General features: G+C 36.0%; 1 protein-coding gene across 11 annotated transcripts in view; it reads left to right on the top strand.

The window, feature by feature from the left end:
* LOC135205701 (adult enhancer factor 1-like) overlaps positions 1 to 21,405 on the top strand; it is a 271,537-nt gene that overhangs the window by 226,658 nt on the left and 23,474 nt on the right. The window contains exons 6-7 of one of the 11 annotated variants that reach the window (XR_010312579.1): positions 179 to 570; positions 2,958 to 3,077. The exons of 5 other annotated variants lie outside the window; for them this stretch is intronic. Coding sequence is in view for 5 of the 6 variants with exons in the window: in XM_064236674.1 (XP_064092744.1) it covers positions 2,958 to 3,491 (534 nt within the window). In the remaining variant the exon portion in view is untranslated. Of the gene's footprint in view, positions 1 to 178; positions 571 to 2,957; positions 5,134 to 11,807; positions 12,121 to 14,591; positions 16,253 to 17,240; positions 17,558 to 21,405 lie in introns of those variants that run through there. 5 more of the 11 variants (XM_064236684.1, XM_064236681.1, XM_064236691.1 and 2 more) reach the window with 5 other exon arrangements.

The following is a 21,405-nucleotide window of genomic DNA, read 5'->3' as shown; positions in this document are numbered from 1 at the left end:
CTTAATTTCTTAACATGGTAAGTTTCTTGTAATATTTTCAGTAACTAATTAATTGGTATGTAAAATATATTGGTTCAGTCATATGGTTACACTTATGTTACAAGCTTTATGTAACTTTAACATTTTTCTCGTCATTTTTCTTGTGAGGATTGAATTTAAATATAATTTTTCCTTGCAGGCAGGATGTTCAAAGAAGGGTTTCATGGAAAGAATTGAAAGTCCCAACAAAGCCAAGCAGTACCAGTGCACGTATTGCTCCTACTCATCGTGGATAAAAGTGAACTTGACAAAGCACCTGCTTGTGCACACAGGAGAGAAACCATACTCTTGTCAGTTCTGCCCAGCTAGTTTCTCTCAGAAAGGAAATCTGAAGACACATTTGAGGACTCACACAGGAGAAAAGCCATTTGCTTGCCCCAAGTGTTCTTACCGGGCCACCCAGAAGTGTTCTCTCCAGTGCCACATGATCAAACATCTCAAGAGCGGGAATTAGACAGCAGCTCGGCTCTGGAAGATGTGCAGAATGTGAGTCCTGTTGCTGACTTTTCAAATGAGATGGAATAGACTAGAGTACGTAGTTGTTAATGTTTATATTTAATTTGTTCTATTATGTATGCATTTATATTATAACTGAATTATTTACTATACTGTTGTCTTTTTTGGCTGCGTGGAAGGTTTTTTTGGCACATTATTAAGCTTTTTGAATTTTTATATTTTTAGTTTCTGATGGACTCATGATTCTTATGATTCTGACTTGAGTAATTTGAGTAGCAGTTGTAAAGATTCCATAAATCCAATACAGTAATCACAGTAGTACTGCATTTTCAATTATAGCAACATATACCATAATTGAAGTAGTAGTGTACAGTACTATTAACTTGAAAACATTTGTGGTGTACTATAACATTTGGTATTTTATTTATTTATTGTAATCCAGCTGTGTTGGGACAAAAGAATTATGAATTAATGTAAACAGTTTCTTTGTTTTGCATAAGAATCTTTAGTAGGGCTTAATACTGTGTCATTCTTGTAAACAGATAGTAATCTGTTCTAATACTCTCATATGTTCATTGTAATTAGTGTTGTAATAGGCACTGAAAAGAAAGTGTGTATTTATTATAAATGACTTTATTTTTTATGTAAATATTACAGTATTTATATTGCACATGATCTCAAAGTCTTGTTAACTAAAGTCAAGTACGTATTTTAAAGCATTGTAATTAGCCACATGTATTTAGAAAATACTTATATTTTATTGAGTTTATTTTCTTGACCCCATTTCTCATGTTTATGATAGTGTCCACATAATTTTTTTTCTGTACATATAAAAATATTGGAATCATTATCTGTTAGGAGCTGTGCTGTCGAGACGTCACTTTCTTGTTAATGCTGATATTTGAGAAGGAAACTCCTGGAAGTAATAAGCTGTCCGAGTGACTTATCGATGCAGTATAGTACTAGTTTAATCAGTAGCCAGATTTTCCAGAACCATTTTTAAGGCTAGCTCTCTCTCTCTCTCTCTCTCGTTCTCTTCGTCCACTCCTCTCTTCGTCTCTCATCTCTCTCTCTCTCTCTCCTCATTATATGAAGCAGGTCCTTTACTGGTTTGACTTTGACTGAGGCAAATCTTAAGGATAGTGGCAGGGCAAGACAATCTTCAGTTACTTGTGAAGAGTAATGAATAAACCTTAGGTGCAGAGAGATTTCCATGCCGCGATTCTATCCTTATTATACTGTATTTATAAGGAACTGAGGAAACTTTATCTCTAGAGCCTCTTTTTGTAGCATCTGAGTGGAAAACTGGGCTTAGCTTGCTGTTTGGGTGATCTGGTGGACTGGTATGGAAAACTGCTTGTCTGATGTGATAGGTTGTCAGGGCATGAGAGAATTGTCACCTACTAGAACAGCCAGGGTATCTCATAGGCAATAGTTGCAGGCTTGGTTACTAAGAGACTAACTCTGCCTTTGTATTTTTGGAATTTAGCCGCTTGCTGTTTGGTGAAGAATTGTCGTTGGTCAATTCTTTGTGAGTAGATGAGGGAGGTTAGTTATTAGATGGAGTATTACTGTAATGAAAATTTTATTGCATATTAGGACCTGTGAGAATTTAAGGAGATAAACATAGTTCACCTTCAGCAACTCCTGTTTTTGTAAGTACTATTTGTGTACATACTAAGGCATTAGGTGTCATTTACCATCTAGTACTAAAATTGGGAAAGTTTAAAGTTTCCTTGCCCTAATTTTAAAAAAAATATCATCATACTAGTGTACAGCTTATCGCTAGTATTTGAATATAATAGAGGGCTTGATCTTTAGAGCCATGAATAAATCACCCATGGTGAGATAGCATTTTCTTTAGCGGTTTGCAAGATTCGAGAACTACACAGCAGTCGGTTTCCAGATTTGTTTCATATCCAGAGTAGATATTTTAAAATAGTATCGTCATTTGTGTTTTGTTTAATAAAATGTAATTTAAAAATATGGAGGCTGTGTAACTGAAAACATGATGATTGCAAGGTAGTGTAATATATAGAGATAATATGTCTATATTTGGATTTTAAAAAGGCACTACTGATAAAGTGGAATGAAAAGAAAAGACAATCATTTTATGACTGCCCAAGAAATATTGGATATTTTTTCATTACCAGATTCATTAGGTTACGGTGGCAATACATACTTACTGCAAAACATACTGCACACAAAATAAAATTTCTGTTTCCTTCTTATCTTTAAATATCAGCTTGATCATTATGATAGCTTTGTTTAAAATGAGGCAAAAGTTAAGGAATTACAGGGGATTTCACATAGATTCTTCACTGTTTTTATTTGATTAAAAAACACTTTTGTTCCTTTCATAATTCATTTTTCACTGTGTGGTAGGGATTGTAAATAGAAGATATAAATTGGTAGCTGTATTTGTACAGGACTGTCTTAATAATACCATCCTTTTTCCACAGGTGGATGGAGCAAAATACTCTCTCAGAACAGAACAAGAGCCAACAAAATACCTGTCTCATGTAGGGCAACAGGACACAGCAGATTGCCCCTTCGATAGTGAACAAATGCCTTTACCGCACAGCACCTTTGACTCAGGTCATCATGTATCTCCAGTGAAAAAACCCTTTCCCTATCCACATCATCCATCATCGTCTGATCACGAAGGAAACCCGAACTTACACATTCGAACTGGTGTTGGAGAAAAGCCTTTCTTTTGCCCATACTGTTCATTGTCATTTGAACACAGAGGAAATCTGAAAGTTCACATTCGAACTCACTTTGGAGAGAAACCTTTCTCTTGCCCACATTGTCCGTCGTCATTTGATCAGAGAGGAAATTTGAATGTCCACATCAGAACCCATACTGGAGAGAAGCCCTTCTCTTGTCCCTTTTGCATTTACTCCTCCATTCAAAAGATAACAATGAAAAAGCATATTTTTCGTAAGCATTCTGGCCTAGATGTGAATTTGATTAAGAAACATAGTGAAATGTAGTCCTGGGCTTAAAAGTCATTCAGGTCAAGATTTTCTTCAAACAGTGTAAAACTTGGGAGGTATGTACAGCATAGTTGTAAGCTAGTTTTAAACATTACTACTGGTATGAGTGGCTTATGTAGTGGATACTAGGTATGTGGTACTGTATTTTTGACATTTTTATTTTCATTTGAAAGCAATTTTGATATTTACTCAAATAATGCTGATAAGACCATTTTAGAAAGCAGTCAGCTGTACAGGAGAAATTTTATTTTATGTATGGTAAGCTTATTCATTTAATGATTTAGAGAATTTTGACAGGTTTTTTTTATCAAGAAATGCAGGTTAAATCAAATGTTGAAAGCAGTGTAGTATAAATAAAAAAAGCTTCCATGGACAAGTATGTATTTTTATTTTCAATTAGCAGTGGTACCTCGACATACGAAATTAATCCGTTCCGAGGTGGCCTTTGTATCATGAGTTTTTCTTTTCTTGGACCGCATTTTACATGTAAAATGGCTAATCCATTCCAAGCCCTCCAAAAACACCCCAGTAAATTTCATAATAAAGCTAAATTGACCTATAAACAATGAAATACTACAACAATTTGGACCATTCAATACCTAACTTAATACGTACTGCTAATTACCTATAAATAAAGTGTATTAGTGTACATGGTATATAAGAAATACTGTACGTATGTAGTAAAATGTGGAAGCTTACCTTTCGAGTGAGGCTATCTCCGAAAGTGGTGGCAGAGGAGGAGGACAAACGGCAGATACATACGTACACTTAACTTTACGAAACGCATAAAAAAATGTAAGGAAAACATACATAAACTAAACTTTACGAAACACATTAACAAAACTGTAACACTTAATTTTACAAAAACTAAAATAAAAATTTTTTTTGTCTTTTTTTGATTTTTACATTTTTTTTTTTACTTTTTTATACTTTACTTAGGTTTTTTTTCCACAAAATTTCAACTTCATCACCACTTTCGACTTTCTGTTTTTTAGTATCACTTGGTTCTTCCTTTTTTCTTACTCCTGCTAATACTAAAGGCCTCTTTAAAAAATAACTATCTAAGGAAGATTGCTTCTGCCTGCTTTTCACAATGTTCCTGAAATGACTCAGGCAAGCCTCATCAAACTCCGCAAGCATATGACCTGTGTAAGCCTTTTCGGGCTGTCTTTTTTCTACAAATGATTGCACTTTATGAAAAGCAGCTAGAACATCCTTAATTTCTGCCATTGTCATAGGGTCGTCCTCCTCCTCCTCGCCGCTGCTAGAGAACTCCTCTTGAACGACGTTATGTTGCATGGCCTCCAACTCCTTCAGGTCATCTGTCGTAAGCTCCTCTTGGTGCTCCTTGAGAAGGTCGTTGATGTCGTCCTCGTCGACGACCAGCCCCATGGACTTGCCGAGTGCAACGATCTCGTCAAGATCTGGTTGCAAAACAGTTTCAGGATCGTCAACTGTTTCTGAATCTGCAGCACCAGCTTCGCCCACGTCGAATCCCTCGAAGTCTCGGGCGGATACAGCATCAGGCCAGAGTTTCCTCCACAAGGAATTCAAGGTTCGTCTCGAAACCTCCTGCCAAGCTCGGTCAATGAGTCGGATGAATATCACAACATCGAAATGCTCCTTCCAAAATTCACGCAAGGTGAGGTTTGTGGTGTTGGTGAGTGTCGAAAACATCTTCTGAAAGAAGTTCGATATCACTTGCTGGTCCATGGGCTGGAGGAGAGGGGTGGTGTTAGGCGGAAGATAAAGAACCTTGATGAAGGAATACTCCGCTAGGATATCTTCCTCGAGGCCAGGAGGGTGGGCAGGGGCATTGTCCAACACCAGCAGACATTTCAGAGGGAGGCGCTTCTCTTCCAAGAATTTCTTCACTGTTGGGCCGAAACACAGATTTACCCACTCCGTGAACAAAAGCCTCGTTACCCAGGCTTTCGCATTAGCCCTCCACATCACTGGAAGCTTCTCCTTAAGCACTTTGTAGGCCTTGAAGGCTCGAGGAGTCTCGGAATGATAGACCTGTAGGGGCTTCACCTTGCAATCCCCACTGGTGTTGGAACAAAGTGCGAGCGTAAGCATGTCTTTCATAGGCTTATGCCCGGGTAGCTTCTTCTCTTCCTCCATGATGTACATCCGACGAGGCATTTTTTTTCCAAAAAAGGCCAGTCTCATCACAGTTGAAGACTTGCTGAGAACTGTAGCCTTCCTTGGTCATCATCTCGTCGAACGTCTTTTTAAAGGCTTGGGCCGCTTTCGTGCCAGAGCTGGCAGCCTCCCCATGACGCACCACTGAATGGATGCCAGTCCGTTTACGAAATTTCTCGAACCAGCCATGCAAAGCCTTGAACTCTGGGGTTGGCGTTGATGTCCCTTCTCCTCCGTCATCTTTGGCCTGGGCAATCAAATCGCCAAAAATAGCGCTGGCCTTGTGGCAGATTGCCGTCTCCGTTATCGTATCGCCAGCGGTTTCTTTGTCTTTTCTCCAGACAAGAAGAAGCTTTTCCATCTCGTCGTGCATGTGGGTCCTCTTACTGGACAAAATAGTGACGCCCTTGGAATGTGTAGCTGCTTTGATGGCATCCTTCTGCTTAAGGATGGTGCCTATTGTCGACGGATTTCGGTCGTATTCCTTGGCGATCACACTCAGTCGCATACCAGCTTCATACTTCTTGATAATCTCCATCTTCGTTTCCAAAGAGAGCATCCTCTTCTTTCTGTGAATTTCAACTTTCTTGGGACCCATGACTATGTATATACTGTACGTAATTTACGTATAAGTAGAGTAAAGTTCTCACACAACACGATAAAGGACGTATACTGCAACGAAATCACTAACGAATTTACGTTAATAAACGAAATCGTTAGAACGAACAAATACTGCGTGCGTACGATAACGATGCTGGTACCGAGTGGCCGAGGCATGCTGCTACGTAGTAGATGCATGATGGGAAGGATGCTGACCAATAGGAGAGAAGGATCTCATGGCGGTGACTAGCATCAGGCACCAATGGGAGAGCAGGAGGATGGTGGCGAGTCTACTCAGTTGGCGGCACGCGAGTTTCAAAATTGTAATCATTGGTCCGGGTGAATCTCGGACTTTACAGCAACAACCTTTCGTATCTTGAGCAATTTTCGTATGTCGAGCCGTAAAATTTTTCGTATTAGCTTTCGTATCTCAAGTTTTTCGTAAGTTGAGCCTTTCGTATCTCGAGGTACGACTGTACTTCCTTTCAATATTCCTGAAATTTACACATAAACAATTATGTATATTTTTATTAGTTTGTTACAGAGCAGAATCCTTCTCACCAACTCACCAAAGAATTTATGTACATATAGATAACAGAAGACTGGTTGATTATATACATAACTTCCTTTGTGAAATCAACCTGATCAAGCAATCATTTCATGAGGACATTTATTCATTAGTAACATGAATTTATAACAAAATTATTGAGAAATATTTGTGTGACCTTTTAAAAATTTTAATATTTGTTCATAACAGATATACAAACAAACAACAATTGTGCTGCTGAAAACAGTAAGGCAATAAATATCATGTTAGCCACCTTTGTGTTCTGGATGTTGACACAAATTACAACTGTTGTTATTTTGGTTTGATCAATTTTTCTTCGATTCTTCACTTATTTAATTCTTGGAGTATGTATCATGATAAATATAAGTGTATAGTTCAGGGAAAACATTGTATATTTATCTTATATTGAGTGAACAATTTTTTTTTTTTTTTTAGATTACGAGGCTTGTTTTTCACACAAATGGATTGCATACAACTTAGGTTTATTGACGTTTGTCTGCAATGCCTGAAACACCTTTGTATGCAATAATGAGTAAATACAGATCTTATGAGGTCATTAGCCAAAGATTTCTCCTTTAATTAGTAGCACAAATGTATCAAGGGTAGGGCAGGCAGCTGATTTTTTGGTTGAAACCTCAAATAGTTAACTTTTTGCATTCCCAAGTGTGTGCCAGAATTTCTTATGAATGTAGACTTAAACAAAAGGACAAGTAAAAATATATTAGCTTCAGAAAAAAAGGTCTGTGGATCGGATACTGCGTATATATTCTTTTCCAAACTCAAGACCTGAAATAAACATTTTACATCTTTTGTACTAAAGGCAGTCCCCAGTTATCGACGGACTCGGTTAATGATGATCCGATTTTATGGCGCTTGTCTAGCACCACAAAATCAACGATTAATCAGTTATCGGCGCCATAAACGCCATAAATCACCAAGTTTCAGTTAATGGCAGTTTTTGCTTATCAGCACCCTGCCAGGAAAGTACCCCCCCCCCCTGCTGATAACTGGGGACTGTCTGTACATACAATGGTGTCTTAGATAAAAAGTGTTTGCTTACAAATATCTTATCAGTACTTGTCCATTTATTATTCTTTGGGTCCATTATTATAAACATTTCAAGATCCCAGATTTCTTTAAATGTAAAAGGGTCTTAAAAAAACTAGGTCATCTAGTTTTAAATGTAAACAAGTCATGGAAGCCAGTTTTCATATACGTAGATAGGTTACTAAATTGTAGTCTTATAGCCTTGTGTTATTGCATTCATATCTTAAGGAATTTTGGATTATCATCAGAAAACTGTAGAAAATCACTCCTCTGAGATGGTAGTTTGAAGTTCAAGAATGTAATCACAACTGAATGTCACCGAATTAGAACAAAAATTAAATTTAAAAAGATCAAGGAGAAAGGAAAAAACTAGACTAAGCCTAACTTACTTTGTCAAAGACATAATCTGTACAGTATTAGTATTTATTTTCTTGCATCATGACTTTTTTCTCTTGTTTTTTATTTTTCACTGTCAAAAGAATTTTATTCCTGTGTTTTTTGTTGTCCAAGTTTGTACTGAAAAGGAAGGTCACCAGTGCTAAATCAAGCTACTCTTGACATAGTTTTAATATGACCATACTTTGGCCTGTTTTTGCGCTTTTTTTCCATGTGAGTTCTTGTCCTACCTCAGCGCATTGTAACATTAAGCCAGCATGAATGACACATTTGGCAATTCTTTGTCCACACTTCAACCTGACTTTTGTTAAAATGTAAATGGTGTGAAGCAGCCTTTAATAGTGTAGAGGTTGGATTAGTTTTATAGTCTTGAAGTGAAAGTGTTTTAGGTAGAGCACTTGTGATAAAACTAATCCTTATTATTATTAGTATTAATATATCTAGTTACAATATAATTTGTGATGGAAAGGATTTTGTTATACAAATAATTTTTTTTGCCTGTATGTAATCTATATTAACTTGTTGCACAAATATTCTGTTTATTGATTATACTAGATTTATTTAAAAGCAGTATATACTTTATTTTTTTTATATTACATGATCTAGTAGGATCATAGTTCAAGACATTGAAACGTTTTTGTTTGGAAATTAACCAACGAAAATTATAAATGTAGATTTGTTTTGAATGCTTTCTTATTGTTTTGTTTGTATGATTTTAGGTGCAAGTGCTCTTGCAAAGGATATGTAATAGTTTGAATAAAAGTTTCTATTGTGAGAGTAAAATGTTTTTTGTCCTTTACAATACTTTCCAGTATTACTGGTCAACTTTTGGAGAGAGCGGGCCAGGCAGCTATGCAGTGGCTTGTAGGATTGTAGGAGGGCCGTGACATCCAGTTTACTATAAGGATCACTCAATGCCTTAAACTAGGTAACAACTGTTAGATAATTAGTGTCCAAGTGTTAATTTGGTGGGCCAGACTGAAATCCTTCCAGGGCCGGAGGTTGCCGACCCCTGAACTAGTTTAAGAGCCAGGGAGATCTGGCATTGTCCAATCAACAGCAACATATCCTTATTATTTTTGTTTTCTTTTTGGGCTTCGTTGCATCTCATTACTGTTCACACTGCTCTCGTGCTAGATCAGACTGTAAAGGTGTCAGCGAGAAAATCTATTCACTCCGTTTGCCTCTACCAAAGGTTCACATGTGTTTGTGTCATAGTAAAAACTTAATTTCAGGCTGGATAGTGCAGAGGATAAATTGATCCGTTGCACAAAGTAAAGGTGACGGAAGTAACTGGGTCACCTTTTATTTTTATACTTTCATGGGGCATGACGATCACTTAGTACCTATACCAGGGGAAGTGAACAGTAGGATTTTGATTGGGAAAGTAAGACAGATAACAGAAGCTATGATAGAAAAAGAACAATAATGTTTTAGACAAGGAAGAGGATGTGTGGATCATTTTTTTTCTTAAAACAGTTGTGTGAGAAATTGGAAGGTAAAAAGGAATAGGAAGGAATATGGTACAAATGGACCTAGATTATGAAAGAATCAGTAGAGGCAAAGTGGAGAGTGGTGAGGAGAAATGATAGGGTAGATCAGCCATTGAGAGCAATAAGAGGTTTCTATTAAGAGAGGAAAACAAGTAGTATTAGAATATGTAATAGTGAGTAACTGTTTTGCTGAAAATAAGTTTTGGCAAGCCTTCAAGACTAACATCTTTACAGATATAGTATACATAATAAGAGGTGAAAACCAGACAAAACACAAAGTTTTTGGATAGAAAAACAGTCCATGAGTGGAGTGTGGATTGGTTCACGTTTGTAGATGATTTGGTACCTATTTGGCACAGTGATTACAAACTGCGGACACAAATGAATTTCAATTTTTTTTCTCAAGTGGAGAAAGGGGAGAGTATAAATGTAAGTACAAATAATATTTTGAGGTTAAATGGAAAGTAGGAATGAGGACAATGATGGAGGAAAAATGGAAGCAGTTGGTTTTATAGGTATTATGGAGGAAATATGCTTGAGGATTGCAGGATGAGAGAAGTGGAAATTCACACATTAGGTGGAGCCATAAAGGCAGCAGAGTGTGTACAAAGGATTGGGAAGAGAACCATAGTTTTCTTGGAAGCTGAGGTTAGCATGTTTGAAGGCACTGTTGAGCTAACTATCTTTTATGATATTGAATTTGGGAGATTGAGTGGAAAATAGAGGAGGGTTTGAAGCTGCAGAGATAAATTGTTAGAATAGTCAAAAGGATATATCAGCGCCTCAGTGGCATGGTCGGTATGGTGTTGGCCTGCCACCTTGGTGACAGCGAGTTCGATTCTCGGGCATTCCATTGAGGGGTGAGAGATGTGTATTTCTTGTGATAGAAGTTTACTCTCAACGCGGTTCAAAAGTCACTTAAAGCCATCGGTCCCGTTGCTGAATAACTACTGGTTCATGCAACGTAAAAACACTATATACAAGCAAATAAAAAGATATATCATAAGGTTTTGAAAGGGATTGGTCGTGTAGGGAGAATGGAGGAGGCCAAAAGGAGGTGAAAGATATTTTGAGAGAAAGACTTACAAAGGGCTAATCAGATGGGAGATTTTTTTTTTTTTTTTTTTATGAAAGAAGGGAACTAATACTTCGGAAGCTGACAAGTGCAGTTAAGGTGAATGGTGCATTATGTTCATGGGATTTGACATACTGCTGTTGAACCCTTTTTGTAGGTCCTGGAAGTGGCTAATGATTCTTGAAGTGTTTTTTTTTTTTTAATAGAAGAGCGTATCTATGATTCAACAGTTACAAATAATATGTGCCAATGACTGTTAGGCAGTTTATTCTGGAATCATCTCCGACCACACAGGCATTTTTTTTTCTGGAACCATCACTGACTACACACATTATATATACATATATGTGTGTGTGTATTTTTTGGGGGAAAACAAATACAGGCAGTCCCTGATTATCGGCGTACTCGGTTATTGGCGATCCACTTTTATGGGGCTTGTCTAGCACCATAAAATCGACGATTTATAACACCATAATGGGCCGAGTTCCAGCTATTGGCGCCATAAGGGTGCTTATGGTGCCGATAACCAGTTACTGGCGCCATAAAGCGCTGAGTTTCGGTTATCAGCACACCCCCAGGAACAGAACCCCTGCCGATAACCGGGGACTGCCTGTAAACCAAAAGCATTGAAGAAACTTATCTCTTAATCCTAGGAACTCCAGTGCAAGAATAATACTCAAAGGTAATTTTAGTGATTCACCCAGTACATGTAAAGTAATACTACATCACTTGATGATTTAAGTAAAGATTAAGAAATAATCAACATAATCTATACATTTGGGAAAATTTGATTTAGTGAAGTGGAAAGGGTCTGAAAGAGTTGTAAAATATGAATGTTTTGTAGCTGTACTCCTATTTCTTAAGATTAATAATGAGAATGCAAATGAGGTAAGCCATGAGTAAAGGAATGAGTCAGAATGTTGCTTCTAGATTCATGAAGTCGAGTCACTCGAACGCTCCATTTAAAAGCCCCGTTTCCTCTTCCGCAGGTTCACAATGTGGAGCCTCGCCTGGAAGTTCTGGAAGGGGGTATCAGTGTCAAAACATTCCAGTGCACATTTTGCTCTTACTCCTCGCTGCACAAGGCAAAGCTAAGGCAGCACATTCTGATCCATACGGGAGAAAAGCCGTTTCTCTGTCCCTATTGCCCGTCGCGGTTCTCGCAGAAAGCGAACATGAACACGCACATGCGCATACACACTGGGGAGAAACCGTTCGCATGTTCGTTGTGTCCTTACCGATCCACTCAACTGCATGTTATCAAGAGGCACATGCTGAGACGCCATCTGGTGAACAAATAAGGTAATGTTCTTTCTTGTATGGAATTTCATTAACTATACCTCCTCAGTATGCACATGAAGTGAAAGCATGTAAATATTCTCATATATATATATATATATATATATATATATACATAATATATATATATATAAATATATATATATAGATACATTTATACATATATATATATATATATATATATATATATATATATATATAATATATATATATATATATATGATCATTTACCTTCAGAAAGTTTCAAAAGAGCAATTGATAAATATTTTTCAGTATCATAGCATTATACCCGCCGAAGTAAATCCACATACATACAACTTGTCATGTTCATCATGCTGAGTTTCCTCCTCCCGCTATTTTGATGATATATACAATTGGAATTCTTGTGTATTATCTCTACCTTTAAATCTCTTCCCATTGACTTACATACCATGGTATATTATATTAATGATTGATTATGAAGATTGTAAAGAGCAGTTTTAACGATTCAAAGCTACAGGAAGAAGAGTTAGTGAAGTTCAAAAGTCGTGGGTGGATGTTCACAGAGCGTAAGGAAATCTCTGTATTTAGTCAAAAGAGCAAATTCTCTTTAAAAATGAAAATAATATTGCCTCTGGTTTCTCAAAGAAAATACTTCATTTTTGGGTTATCCTTGCTCGACATTGTTACAAAAGTCTAAGGTAAACTATATTCATGTTTCAATTACTTTGCTTTTGTGTTGGAATGGGGTGGCACACTTTTGGTTATTTTGCACAGTTGGTAACGAAGATTTATGTAATTCGTACCAATGTTTAAGAGAAATATATAAGCTTTAATTTAGATTAAGATCCACACAAACTTTAGATTTAATTGAATTAAAAATGAAAAAATTCTTGAAATTCTTGGAGGGAGAGGTAGTTAAAAGAATAATTATTGTGTCAGAACTGGTAACTTCATTTATTTATACATTTGCAGTACTGGTAATTGAGTCTAAAGGTATTTTTGTAAAATTTCCCAAAAGAAGAGAAGAGAAGTGTAACTTTTAAATTTTACTAGACTTGATGGCCATCAAAAGGACCCTTCTTTTTGACCCTAAACAAATCAGACTCATAATTTTGTTGCACCTGCTAGACTTTGCTGTCCAATGTATATATTGTAGTTTTGGACTCATGTCAATCATTTCAATTATTCATCAGTCCAATCCACTTTAATTAATGGAAATTATGTCTCAGATTTTTGTGATTCTCCCCATGACAAATGAAGGGTTATTCTTTATTTTTTATTTTTTTTATTTATTTTTTTAAGTAGCAGAACTACCAGGCAGCACCTATGCTTCACTCATGGAATCTTTTTAAGTTTGTAAGAATGTGAATACATTACATTTCTGCTAACAGTGGGAATGGGGCTCTTTCAGTTCAGTTTGAAATACATCTGAATTTTGTAAGTGCATATAAAATTCAATAAGCTGCTGTTCATCCTATCCTAGGATTAAGTCATGACCCGGTGGTCAGCTTTAACATCCATTTTCTAAATAAGCGTTTAAGGTTCTATTTTTTTTAAATGCTGTTTCCAAAAAAAAAAAATGTTCTGTACAGTACTGCTGTTACTATGGAAGATGTTATGGTGGGTATGCTCATACATTTGTCATAATGAAACTAATAAAAAGAAAAGTTCTAAATAAAAAGATGTGTTGTTTGTGTTTGTGTAATTTCATTGTCTTAGATTGGTTAGTCTTGTCATAAATATGTGACGACAAACATGACCGCAGTAACAATGAACAGATTGAAGTGGATTAAAACAATAATTGTTATAATCCCTCTGTCAGATTTTGAGGTCCTCTTCTTCCTACTTTTTCCATGTCATTGTAATTATTCGTGTGTCACTGTGTTTACATATCTCAGTTATATGACTTGAGTTCTGCTGAGCTTAATTTTTGCAAATTAAAGGCCAACTCTTTGTAAAGCATCATAGGTGTCACTGTCTTTTTTTTCTTTTTGTAGAAACTATGGCAAGCAAGGGCATTAAAAACTTTTATCAGTAAGTTGAACTATTTAGGGTTCATTTGGAGCAGCACAGATTTAATCTCAAGTGATTTATTGTAATGGAATGTCTTCCTTATGACATTGTCTTTTTGTGTATATTGCTGGAAGTACTATGTGGTATTTAATAAAAATCTTCACTTTGCATTATCTCCTGTGGGATTTCATCTCCTTCGATTCCGTAAACCTGAGGAGAGGTTTTTCAGCCATATACTATTTCTATTGTTGTTAAATTTAACATCTGGAAAATATGTATGAACTGAATTTAAAGTTGGGAGATTTGCAGGTTGCTACCATGGTTATAAATGTGATGCCAAACTATATACACATCTCAATTTGGTAAATGTGTTTATAAGGTACATTAGTGCTTGATATCAGCTGGAATTCTGTGAAATTGCCCTTTCAACATAAAGTCCTTTGTGGGCATATCTAATTATGTACATCTTTTCTTTGCAGGCCGGAAGCGTGAACCCTCAGAAGAGCAGCCAAACTTATTACTGTCCTTCGTGCTCTTTCACAACAACATCCGAGATGAAACTTCGTTGCCATGTGCTGATGCACCCTGGGGCAAAGCCGTTCATCTGCCCATGTTGTCCAGCTTCCTTTACCCAGAAAGGCAATCTGAATGTGCACATGCGCAGGCACACAGGAGAGAGGCCGTTTGCATGTACGAAGTGCCCGTATCGAGCATTTCGAAAGGCCACCCTTCAGAGGCATTTACTAAGCCACTCTTCGAGTGGAAGTAATCAGAATATCTAGTAATGTATCTTACTTGGAAATTGTTAGCGGTGTTCCTCTTTGTATCTCTGGCTTCATCACTAAACTACAGTGTCTTGGATTTCAGCTGAAGCTCATAGTTACCTTATTTAGTTATTTTACTCAGTTTAAAGAGCATGGATGGGCCTCTGCTTTACTTAAGCATTCCATATGCTGCCACCAAAAGAATGTTAACCAGTTGAATTAAGAATTTTGAATCAATCTTGTTTAATACTCTCGCGTAACTATGAACCACACGTATATCAACACTTCTAGTGATCAGATTATGAATTTTGATTTTGAAAAAGAAGGTAATTTATCAATCACAAGTCGTCACTCAATTAATTTCAAATGATTGGATATCTAGTAAAGATTAGATAAGTCTTCAAATGTCAAGTAAAAGTGTCATAATTTTCTATGCTTTTAAACACGGTCAATCTTAAAATTATAGAAAAGATGGTTTATGCTCATTTTCACAGCAGGACGACTATTTTCTGAACCAATATTGAACCATAGAGTTTATGTAGTACTTTAATAATCTTTAAAATTTATCTGACCAATATATTTATGCTGTTTTGAAATGCATCAAAGGTGATAACCACTGAAGAGTTATTTTAAAACTTCTGAAATTGTAAAGATTGTTGTTGATGAATACCCACTTCAAACCATAATTATCTTTGTGCAGGAAATTATTCTCAGGGTTTCTGGTAATGGAAAACACAAAAGAGCTGATGCAACAGATATGATGCCTTTTCGAATAGAAAAGGTAAAATGTAACTTACACTTACTCAGACTTAGTAGCTGTTGCCTCATGGACCTAGCCAGTCTACGTTCTTAGTCGTGACAGTGTGATTGAATCTTGTCCCATAGCCTGTAGTCAGTCATTTTTGAGTTAGGATCAGTGTAAATTTTGTTTTATGCAATCGTGGTTTTCAAACGTAAGATGGTACCACAAGATATTTCAATAGATAAACAAGTGAGTTTTCATGATTGCAAGGCCTATTTGTTGTATTCACCGAAAGCTTTCTAGATTTGAAGCAATGAAAAGAAAGTAAGAAAACATGCGTGGTCATAACTCATTGGTCTATTGAATGAGGTAGCCTGTTCTGTTCTTTAAAAACTGTTGTCATTTATATAGCAGTTTTGTGAAATGATCAAATTAGTTATGCACTGGTACCGAGAAGCCCACTGGTTACCAGTTATCTTGTAGCCACTGGAGAAGCAGAAAAGGGGACCACAGTGTAATATGTGTCACCGAAATGTTTACTGCAACTTAAACTAGGAAATATGTAAAGGAGATGCTGTTTATTGTAAACTGTATTTATAATGTACTTAAGATTTGAATAAAATTGTTGCAAGTTTTCATGTTTAGTAAGCAGAAAATGTAATCCTTTTATTTGTTTTTATTGAAAATTGAAGACTTTCTTTTTGTATCTTTGGAAACAAGTGAGTTTTGTATATATAATTGATTTTTCATTATTTCACTAATTTTTTACCAAACTTTAACCCGAGGATGCCAGGGGTGTATGATTTATAAGCTAACAAATAGAAAGACAGGCAGACAGACAGAATGTGCTTCAGTATCTGAAGGTAAGTTGGTTGTTAAACTTCTTAAAATAATAGAATGAGTTACCATATAAGCAAAGGACAGTAAAAATGTGTTTTACTCATAAGTTGTTGAATGATAATTAAGATATGTTAAATATGAAATTGGTTAGTTATGTTTTCTTGTTTCATCCTAATAGGAAGCCTAATTGATTTTTTTGCTACCTCAGAAGATGCAGAATACTATAGGTGCTTGCTATTATGGAATGAAAGCAACAAGTGAACGTCTAACCAACTTTTGATTCATAACTCAGAAACCTCTAGCAAACCATTAGATCTTTGCTCAGGTTTTATACGGTGGTTATTTCCATGTGCTTTTAAAATGTTTATTATTGGGAAAATCATTTCATGCGTCAGTTTTTCAAGAGTAATTTGTATTAGCATTTGTGCTGTGGAATTTGGTATTAACCCTTCAGCTTCCCATGTTCCCTTTTTCCTAATCTTCTTTATTGCTGCTCAGAAATTACTGTTGCTTAATAAAAACCACGCAGTTTGATAGAGGTGAAGTTACTCTTATGAATATTAATAATTTTCACTAATGAAAAGATGAGACGAGAGTTCTACTTTTGAGAATTGTTGAGGTATTTTAAGTTTTATACACTCTGATTTTGCCTTAGGTTGTGTCAGTATTAATGAAAGGAAACAAATCTGTATCTGATAATCCCTTTAACCTGCTAGATGAATTCCAGTGTGTCCTTAAAAAAAATATTTGTGCCTCAAACTGAATATGAATCATTGCCTCAGGATGTGACTGGGAGAGATGCGACTGCTAAGGTACACCATTGTCCCTACTGTCCTTATGCCACTGCCAAGAAGATCCACATGAAGAGTCACTTGCTCGTTCACACAAAGGAAAGGCCCTTCTCATGCCCCTATTGCCAAGCTTCATTCTCCCAGAAGGGCAATATGAAGACCCACATGAGGACTCACACCGGAGAGAAGCCGTATGCTTGTACGAAGTGCGACTATCGTGCCATCCAGCTATATTCCCTTCAGTGCCATATTCTCCGACACCACTCAAGTGATGACCAAGGGAAGGCGACATAAACAAAACGTTGGATGTAAGTATAACTTCCAGAGATTTTAAAGTATCTTTCATTAGTGATGTTTTGTAACCTCTGTTAGGTAGCACTGTATGTTTGTGAGATTACCCCTGATGGTTATACATATACTGATAACCATAAACTAAGTTTACTTGGAGTGATGGGCATAGAATTGTTTTTCTGTTTGCGACTCCTTTCAGGCTTACCTATATACGTATGCAGGTCACTAAAGACCAAATTTTCAGAGTTTATACTTTCTCATAAGCCACTTAAGGTTTTGTGACAGCAGCCTTTTCAAGAAATAGCCCCAGTACGCAGGCTAGTTCATACAAGTTAAACATTCATCAATAAAAAAAATATGAGTGCTGCTGCATAGCTCTATGCATTAGTGGTGCAAGAATGGACTGGATGATTCATTTAAGTTTTATCCCACAGTAACCACTGTGAAGGCACTCAGTCAGTGAGTGCTTTAATCAACTTGTGTCATTACGTACTCAAGATGTTCGATTTATGTTGGCCATATTTATATCAGCATGGGCCATTGCTCAGCAGTCAGTAATATAGATCAGGTTTGGTGATAAGTGTGGTTCAGATGTGCCATAATTGACAATTATGCATTTCTTTTTTTCCATTTTACTTTGCTGTTTGTAGTACCCTTCTTTGAAAGGTTACATACCCTTGGAGATACAGATTGTTGCTACTTACTGAATAACACCAAAAGCTGTCGATTGAACATAGTTATTGAATGTTATTTTCCATGGTTTTTTCTTAGGGAAAGAATGTGAAATAGTTGCGAGAAAACGGGAAGTAAAAATATGTAAGAAACTGCAAATTAAAACTTGATAATCATTTTTTATTACAAAGTGAATTTATGCAGTATTTTGACCATCACAGATTCAGGAATAAAGAACTGTACAATATGCATTGCCAAGTGTTTATGGTTTGTAGTGTTTTATATGTTACTTAGTTACTTTTTCAGTAGACTAAATCACTTTTTCAGTAGACTAAATTACAAATTTTCTCAAATACTGTACATTGATATATGAAAAGATATTTAAAGGCTTTGTTGCTGTGCCTTTATGAATATACACATAGAGGTAAATTAGACTAAATAACATTTGAGATGGTTCAGACTATAATTACCTTTCTCACCCTTAATTATTTGTAACCCTTCAATACCCATCAGTCTTCGGTATCCTCCCAGTAGCAAAGACATTAAAGAAACTGGCTTTCGAATATCAAGGATGTAAGTGCTTTGGTGGGGGACATTTTGTTTTAGAGTTGATTTTATTGAATACGTAATACAGTGGTCCCTCGTACTCGTGGGGGTTGGGTACCAGACCCCGTGAATAGTTAGAACCCGCAAATAGTTGGAACCCCTTCAATAAAAATGCTTTAAACCTCCTATTTTGTTAGTTAAAACTCAAGAAAATCCCACTAAAAATGTTTATATCTGGTTTTTATAATAGTTTTATCACAAAAAGTGTATTTTATGATGAAATTGCTAAAAAAAACCCAGGAATTTGTGGATATTTCTCATAGAAAAATACCACGAATAGGCACATTTTCTGTGAATAATGTGGAAAAATGTTCCAGAGAGAAAATCCACGAATATGTGAGTCCGCGAATCCAGAGAACGCTAATACCACTGTATAATGGTATTGTGATTACTGCAGAGGATTTTGGCAATGTTAGTCGTGAGTATGATTTTCATGCCATAATCAATGGCCACACTGATATTTGACTTTTATTATTTTTTATTTTTTATTTTTGGTGAAGCTTCTTTCCTTGCGAGGAGGGGCAGGAGGGTGGAGAAGTGATAAATGATTATTTAAACATTTGACTTATAAGATTCTTAACATTCTAGGGACAGATTGTATGGATAGAATTGAATTCATGTGACATTTTTCAATGTTGCAATAGTTGACATAAAGGCATTATGTATTAGCACCTTTTCAGTCAAGATGTCTGGTATATCCTAATTTTCTATAATTCAAATTCTGTACCTTGAAGGATGACTTAAAAAGTCAGCTGACTAATCTGCAATATACCTTGAAAACTGTTATGGTGACAAACTGCAACCTTGTTGCAATAATCTGTGAAAATTATTGAGACGTTGAAATAAAGGTCAAATGTTTGTAAAGAAAATTATATATATTCTGAACTTCCATTGGTGATTAAGATTTGCTCATAAGTTTGATGAAAAGTATTGGATTGGCCAATTTTTGTTGAGATTATGAAAAGTTAGAAATGTAGGCAAACTAGCATGTGGCCACTACCTCTTTCACAAATTGTAGCTGTGACAGTACATAGTTGAGTAATCTTCAGCCTTTTTCAATGGATATGTGTGTGTGTAAAATATTATGGATGATAATAAAATGTTAATTCCAGAGCATTTGGACCAGTAACTTAAGTGGAAATGGAATAGAATTTTATAGGGAAAGTAAGAAAGAAATTTTCATCAGTGCATTTTGACTGCTGATGAAAATAGTTTCAATAGCAAATTAATTTTAAATTTGATCATGGTAACTTTATGCAGCTTAGCGATGCTGCCAATGTATTGCTGTGGGCTGTTGGAGACTATGTCAATTACTATGTACATTATAATCTTTGCATTGTATCCCAAAATATCTTGAAACTAGCTACATCTTGGGTGAGTAGTATATTATCCTTCTGCGGTATAATGCTGTGATACAGGATATTTTAACAAAATAGTAATAACATTGTAATGATCTGTCTGTTACAATTCAGTTCTGTTTTATCAGAAATAGTTTTATATTTCCAATGTACTGTATGTACGTAAAGTAGATATTAACAAGCAGTGAATACCATTAACTGTACCATCATTAGAGGGAACCATTAGGAAAACAGGTTTTGACGTAGGAAAAACCTATTTTATTAAATCCTCTCAGAAAGAATGAAAATAAATGAAGGTCCTTTTGTTTTCTTCTCATTTAAGAGTTTGTCTCTGAACAAAGTTCCATCTGCTCTTCTTTTGATGATTTAACATAAGCAAATGCCTTATCGGTGAGGTCAAGATAACAGCATGTAAAATATTCACCATTTCCCATGTCAAATAATGTATTTCTAATTCAGAGGTCAAGTGGGTAGGCATCCTCCTACCCTTATCAAACCCAGATCTGATAGACATATAGGAAGGAGGCTAAAAGTAAATGAGTGAGATCTGACGAAAAGGAACAATCATGACGAAAGTGGAAAGAAAAGGAGCAGAGATCCTAGGCCTGTCATAGGATGGGAGATTGTAGAAATAAGGGAGAACTGAGCCAGGGAGATCATTCCAAAGGTCGGCAGTAAAGAGGGAAAGTTTCTGGTTGGTTGTGTCATGGGACTTAGCAGCTTGGGAGTGTATAGCAGTCAAGCAAAATTTCTTATCATATAAAGATTCGGTTATTAATATCAGTACTCAACTGTGAAATGTTTGTTAGTTATCATTAGTTTGATGTGGTATTTATGATTAAAAGGTGGATTGATAATCTTTGTATGAAGTAAGCTATTCATGACATAAGCAGAGACTTGATATTTTTTTTTTTAGATTTGTTGCCTTTTTTGCCTAATCTTTCATCTGTGTACTGTGAATTTTAATATTGATCCATAGTCACATGAACATTTTTTTTAGTTAATTTTCCTGTGACTTGACCTGACTATTTCAGATGGAATAATTTTCCTGTGACCTGACCTGGCTATTTCAGCTTGAAAGGTGCAAATTAATACTTGATCTAGTTATTCTGTTGGAATTGTCAACACGCAAACGCTGAATTTGGCATCTTTATTTTCCTCCCCTCACGAATTTTGGAAGTTCCCTCCTATGTCTGTCTCCTCTGAGTCCTATTATATTCTTCCTTTTG

The sequence above is a fragment of the Macrobrachium nipponense genome, chromosome 24, assembly GCF_015104395.2.
Source record: "Macrobrachium nipponense isolate FS-2020 chromosome 24, ASM1510439v2, whole genome shotgun sequence".
Lineage (NCBI taxonomy): Eukaryota > Metazoa > Arthropoda > Malacostraca > Decapoda > Palaemonidae > Macrobrachium > Macrobrachium nipponense.
The sequence above is the reverse complement of the archived record's forward strand: the minus strand, read 5'-3'. Positions and strand labels throughout refer to the sequence as shown.